Consider the following 6,336-nt stretch of genomic DNA (forward strand, 5'->3'; position numbering starts at 1 on the left):
AACATTGTTGACCGGCAAGAAACCACCAGAGAAATGAGCTTAAATAGCGACACCCACTACTGATGGAACCAGGTGAAACAGGAAAGAGGATGACAAGTCCAATTCCACAAGCGGCCACCGGGGGAGCCCAGAATCCAAATTCACAACAGCTCCCCCTAGTGGTGACTGCAGACAGAATCTTATCATGTATCTCTGTATACAGGGAGCTCCCCCTAGTGGTGGCTGCAGACAGGATCATATCATGTATCTCTGTATACAGGGAGCTCCCCCTAGTGGAGACTGCAGACAGGATCTTATCACGTATCTCTGTGTACAGGGAGCTCCCCCTAGTGGTGGTTGCAGACATTATCTTATCATGTATCTCTGTATACAGGGAGCTCCCCCTAGTGGTGACTGCAGACAGGATCTTATCACGTATCTCTGTATACAGGGAGCTCCCCCTAGTGGTGACTGCAGACAGGATCTTATCATGTATCTCTGTATACAGGGAGCTCCCCCTAGTGGTGGCTGCAGACAGGATCTTATCATGTATCTCTGTATACAGGGAGCTCCCCCTAGTGGTGGCTGCAGACAGGAGCTTATCATGTATCTCTGTATACAGGGAGCTCCCCCTAGTGGTGGCTGCAGACAGGAGCTTATGCATCTCTTTATACAGGGAGCTCCCCCTAGTGGTGACTGCAGACAGAATCTTATCATGTATCTCTGTATACAGGGAGCTCCCCCTAGTGGTGGCTGCAGACAGAATCTTATCATGTATCTCTGTATACAGGGAGCTCCCCCTAGTGGTGACTGCAGACAGAATCTTATCATGTATCTCTGTATACAGGGAGCTCCCCCTAGTGGTGGCTGCAGACAGAATCTTATCATGTATCTCTGTATACAGGGAGCTCCCCCTAGTGGTGGCTGCAGACAGAATAATATAATTTTACTCTTTCTGATGCTACAAAAGTTTCCTTTTTACTTTCCCGCATCTTTTCATTTTTCCCTCTTCCCTCTTCTCTCTTCCAGTTTTTATTTACTCCATGCCGGGCTATAAGTGCAGTATAAAGGAGCGCATGTTGTACTCCAGCTGTAAGAACCGACTTCTGGAATCTGTGGAGCAGGATTTTCAGCTTGAAATTGCAAAAAAGGTAACTCCTGTTGTGCAGCGATCACAGTATAGATACGGGACGTTTCTAGTGATACAAGTTGAGTGACGACCACACTGGATCCATTATTGCAGTTCTATTTGGTGGCACCCAACTTTCCTAGGAGTAGACAGCTGTAATTTTTGATTTATGAATTTCCTTCATAGAGGGACATTGTCTATAAAGGGGGCCTCCAGGTTACTGTAAATAAAGCTGTATTTCAGTTTCTACTGGTTTTATGATCAGATATCTGCTTGCTGGCACTGAATGGAAACCTTGTTTTCATCCAGAGGCTGATAAGTCAATACAGCTTCTTTAAGGGTGCGTGTCCACAGTCCGTAATGACGGTGCTTTGGACGGAGCGGAAAACCCGCTCTGCCCAAAGCGCCGCCCCCTTCTGTACGCGCAGTGATTCCGGATGTGTTCATTGCGCACATCCGGAATCTCTGCACCCCATACATAGGACCCTGTGATTTACCTTGCGGTGACGGAGCGTCCCCGCAAGGTAAACAGACATGCTGCGTTCTAAAAAGACACCGCATGTCTGGAAATGCACGGCCGCCGGGTGCGTGTTCTGCGTAGTGCAGACGGGATTTCATACAGTCCCCTCCATCCCTTCCACTATGCTGTAACATCTGGACGCTGCGGGTTGAACGTTGCGGCTGTATGCAGCATCCAATCCGCAGCTAATCCGGATGTAATCCTGAACGTGGACACATACCCTAATTCTCACAGCTGAGGGTTTGTTACACTTGTGTCCAGTCTGGACAATCCCCTGTGACCTGATGAGCCTGATACATTGTGTATTGATTGTATAGACTGGTTACAATTGTAGCAAACCCTCAGCTGTGAGACTTATTAGGCCAAGAAGCTGTTTTATTATTATTATTATTATTATTTATTTCTATAGCACCATTGATTCCATGGTGCTGTACATGAGAAGGGGTTACATACAAGTTACAGATATCACTTGCAGTAAACAAAACAAACAATTACAGACTGATACAGAGGGGCGAGGACCCTGCCCTTGGGGGCTTACATTCTGCAGGATGGTGGGGAAGAGACAATAGGTTGAGGGTTGCAGGAGCTCCAGTAGTGGTGAGGAGGCAGCGGGGTCAGTGCAGGCTGTAGCTTTCCTGAAGAGGTGAGTTTTCAGGTTCCGTCTGAAGGATCCGAATGTGGTTGATAGTCGGACGTGTGGGGGCAGAGAATTCCAGAGGATGGGGGATATTCTGCAGAAGTCTTGGAGGCGGTTGGGTGAGGAGCGAATAAGTGTGGAGGAGAGCAGGAGGTCTTGGGAGGACCGGAGATCACGTGAGGGAAGATATCGGGAGATTAGGTCAGAGATATATGGAGGAGACAGGTTATGGATGGCTTTGTAGGTCAGTATTAGTAATTTGCACTGGATATGTTGAGGGAATGGGAGCCAGTGAAGAGATTTGCAGAGGGGGGAAGCGGAGGAGTAGCGAGGTGAGAGATTAATTAGTCGGGCAGCAGAGTTAAGGATGGACTGGAGGGGTGCGAGAGTGTTAGAAGGTAGACCACAGAGGAGGATGTTGCAGTAGTCGGGGCGGGAGATGATGAGGGCATGCACAAGCATTTTAGTAGATTGACGGTTGAGGAAAGGACGGATTCTAGAGATATTTTTGAGCTGGAGGCGACAGGAGGTGGCGAGCGCTTGGATGTGCGGTTTGAAGGACAGGGCAGAGTCCACGGTTACTCCGAGGCAGCGGATTTTGGGGACAGGGTAAAGTGTGATTTCATTTATTTTGATAGATAGATCAGGTAGGGAAGATATGCGAGATGGAGGAAAGATAATGAGTTCAGATTTGTCCACATTGAGCTTGAGGAAGCGAGAGGAGAAGAAGGAGGATATGGCTGATAGACACTCCGGGATTCTGGACAGCAGAGCGGTGACATCTGGGCCAGAGAGGTAGATCTGAGTGTCATCGGCATATAGATGGTACTGGAATCCATGGGACCTTATGAGTTGTCCCAGGCCAAGTGTGTAGATTGAGAAGAGTAGGGGTCCTAGGACAGATCCTTGGGGGGACACCAACAGAGAGAGGGTGGGATGAGGAGGTGGTGTGGGAGTGGGAGACGCTGAATGTGCGGTTGGAAAGGTACGAGGAGATCCAGGACAGGGCGAGGTCTATGACACCAAAGGAGGAGAGGATCTGTAGTAGGAGGCAGTGGTCAACTGTGTCGAAGGCAGAGGACAGGTCTAGGAGGAGGAGTATAGAGAATTGTCTGTTAGCTTTGGCTGTAAGTCTAGGGGTACCGTCACACAGTACCATTTACATCGCTACGACGGCACGATTCGTGACGTCGCAGCGATCGTATGATTATCGCTCCAGCGTCGTAGACTGCGGTCACACTTTGCAATCACGGCGCTGGAGCGATGCCGAAGTCCCCGGGTAACCAGGGTAAACATCGGGTTACTAAGCGCAGGGCCGCGCTTAGTAACCCGATGTTTACCCTGGTTACCAGCGTAAACGTAAAAAAAACAAACAGTACATACTCACATTCTGGTGTCTGTCCTCGGCGTTCTGCTTCTCTCCACTGTGTAAGCACCATAGCCGGAAAGCACAGCGGTGACGTCAGACGTCACCGCTGTGCTCGCTTTCCGGCCGGCCGGCGCTCACAGTGCAGAGGAGCTGAGACGCCGGAGGACAGACACCGGAATGTAAGTATGTACTGTTTGTTTTTTTTACGTTTACGCTGGTAACCAGGGTAAACATCGGGTTACTAAGCGCGGCCCTGCGCTTAGTTACCCGATGTTTACCCTGGTTACAAGCGAACACATCGCTGGATCGCTGTCACACACAACGATCCAGCGATGTCAGCGGGTGATCAAGCGACGAAAGAAAGTTCCAAACGATCTGCTACGACGTACGATTCTCAGCAGGATCCCTGTCAGACACTGCGATATCGTAACGATATCGCTAGAACGTCACGAATCGTACCGTCGTAGCGATGAAAATGCCACTGTGTGACGGTACCCTAGGTCATTAGTAATTTTGGTCAGGGCAGTCTCAGTGGAATGGTGGGGACAGAAGCCAGATTGTAGGTTGTCGAAGAGAGAGTTAGATGAGTTTTAGCCTCAATGTCGTCACAGCCAGCAGAGATCTTGAGAATGGTGAGAATTAGAGAAGCTTACGGCACTTTTCACCTTCTTTACATAGTCAGAGCAGCGTTCCTTTTTGGTCCCAGAGCAGCGTTCCTTTTTGGTCCCAGAGCAGCGCTCCTTTTTGGTCCCAGAGCAGCGCTCCTTTTTGGTCCCAGAGCAGCGCTCCTTTTTGGTCCCAGAGCAGCGCTCCTTTTTGGTCCCAGAGCAGCGCTCCTTTTTGGTCCCAGAGCAGCGCTCCTTTTTGGTCCCAGAGCAGCGCTCCTTTTTGGTCCCAGAGCAGCGCTCCTTTTTGGTCCCAGAGCAGCGCTCCTTTTTGGTCCCAGAGCAGCGCTCCTTTTTGGTCCCAGAGCAGCGCTCCTTTTTGGTCCCAGAGCAGCGCTCCTTTTTGGTCCCAGAGCAGCGCTCCTTTTTGGTCCCAGAGCAGCGCTCCTTTTTGGTCCCAGAGCAGCGCTCCTTTTTGGTCCCAGAGCAGCGCTCCTTTTTGGTCCCAGAGCAGCGCTCCTTTTTGGTCCCAGAGCAGCGCTCCTTTTTGGTCCCAGAGCAGCGCTCCTTTTTGGTCCCAGAGCAGCGCTCCTTTTTGGTCCCAGAGCAGCGCTCCTTTTTGGTCCCAGAGCAGCGCTCCTTTTTGGTCCCAGAGCAGCGCTCCTTTTTGGTCCCAGAGCAGCGCTCCTTTTGTCGCCGCCTGCGTCATGGCGTGCTGTGCTCAACTCCATTTGTTGTTGTCCTCCAGATTGAAATAGAGGATGGTGCGGAGCTGACCCCCGAGTTTCTCTATGACGAGGTGCACCCCAAGCAGCACGCCTTCAAACAAGCTTTTGCCAAACCCAAAGGACCTGCGGGGAAACGAGGACAGAAGCGGCTGATTAAGGGGCCCGGCGAGAACGGCGAGGACAGTTAGAGCCTGACTCGATGCCAAGTACGGCCTGAGAGAAGAGCGCCAAGACCGGGCCCTTGGGACGTGCGGAGACCTCGGCCTACATTTTGCTTTCCCTGCCCAGGATGGTGTGGATCCGGCGCGGGGTCTCGGGGAATCTGCTGCGCCTCCTCTGGTCATCGTGGCTTCCTACACGGACACGTTCCTGATCGCCTTTTCCTCTTTTTTGCTTTTGTCTGTGCCTGAATGATGTCGGATTTGCTGAAGATCTTCCCTCGCACATTTTTATGCCCTCCCTCCTGTTGGCTCAGGGGTCGGGATAAGTCACGTGACTCACCGCCGCCGTCTCCGTTATTGTTCTCTGGATACAGTGGAGCGGCAGGAGGAGAAGTGGCGCCATCCTTGATTTTACGTTACTTGCCGGTGCCATTATTATTTGTTTACTTTTTGATTTGGGTGACAGACGTCCAGCGTTGCATCCTGTGAGATCAGGTCGAAACGATCGCTGCGGGGGAGGGGCCGGCCGCATGCTGCATTTAGGGATTGCGGGCTCTTCCCAAGGAAAAACAAAAAGTATAAATGTGGCTCCGACGAGGTCACATGAGACGCATAAAGTGCCAGATCGTTCAGCGCTGCCGACGTCATCCCGGGTCGTTAAGTTTTATTTTCTTCTCTTGGGGGTGGTTTACATTCCAGAAATTAGAGCCGACCGTACAAATCAGACAGATTCACTCTTAGCTCTGTATTTTCTATAGAAAAACAAATAAAAAGTACCTTGTTTTTTAATCAGCTGCCGACGTGTCGTTGTCTGGTGGGTGATTACTTGTTACATGACGTCCGGCATCAGCCCCAGAAAAGCAAGAAAAGTCAACGTGGAAATCAGATGAAAAGGCAGGAAAATAAACGGAGGGCGTCAAATTAATTATTGCATACAGGCTAAGCCAATGTTATATGTACATTACTTAACTGTCTGCAGCCACCACTAGGGGGAGCTCCCTGTATACAGAGATACATGATAAGATTCTGTCTGCAGCCACCACTAGGGGGAGCTCCCTGTATACAGAGATACATGATAAGATCCTGTCTGCAGCCACTACTAGGGGGAGCTCCCTGTATACAGAGATACATGGTACAATTCTATCTCCAGCCACCACTAGGGGGAGCTCCCTGTATACAGAGATACATGATAAGATCCTGTCTGCAGC

At 50.6% G+C, this 6,336-nt stretch overlaps 1 protein-coding gene across 1 annotated transcript in view; it reads left to right on the forward strand.

Moving 5' to 3' along the window:
* The window catches only part of TWF2 (twinfilin actin binding protein 2), a 29,075-nt gene extending 23,155 nt beyond the window's left edge, over positions 1-5,920 (forward strand). Inside the window, exons 8-9 of the mRNA XM_077276935.1 lie at positions 1,009-1,130; positions 4,988-5,920. Coding sequence (XP_077133050.1) covers positions 1,009-1,130; positions 4,988-5,155 — 290 coding nt within the window. The 3' untranslated portion in view covers positions 5,156-5,920. The remainder of the gene's footprint in view (positions 1-1,008; positions 1,131-4,987) is intronic.
* Positions 5,921-6,336: the final 416 nt, after the last annotated feature.

This window comes from Ranitomeya variabilis, chromosome 8, assembly GCF_051348905.1.
Source record: "Ranitomeya variabilis isolate aRanVar5 chromosome 8, aRanVar5.hap1, whole genome shotgun sequence".
NCBI lineage: Eukaryota > Metazoa > Chordata > Amphibia > Anura > Dendrobatidae > Ranitomeya > Ranitomeya variabilis.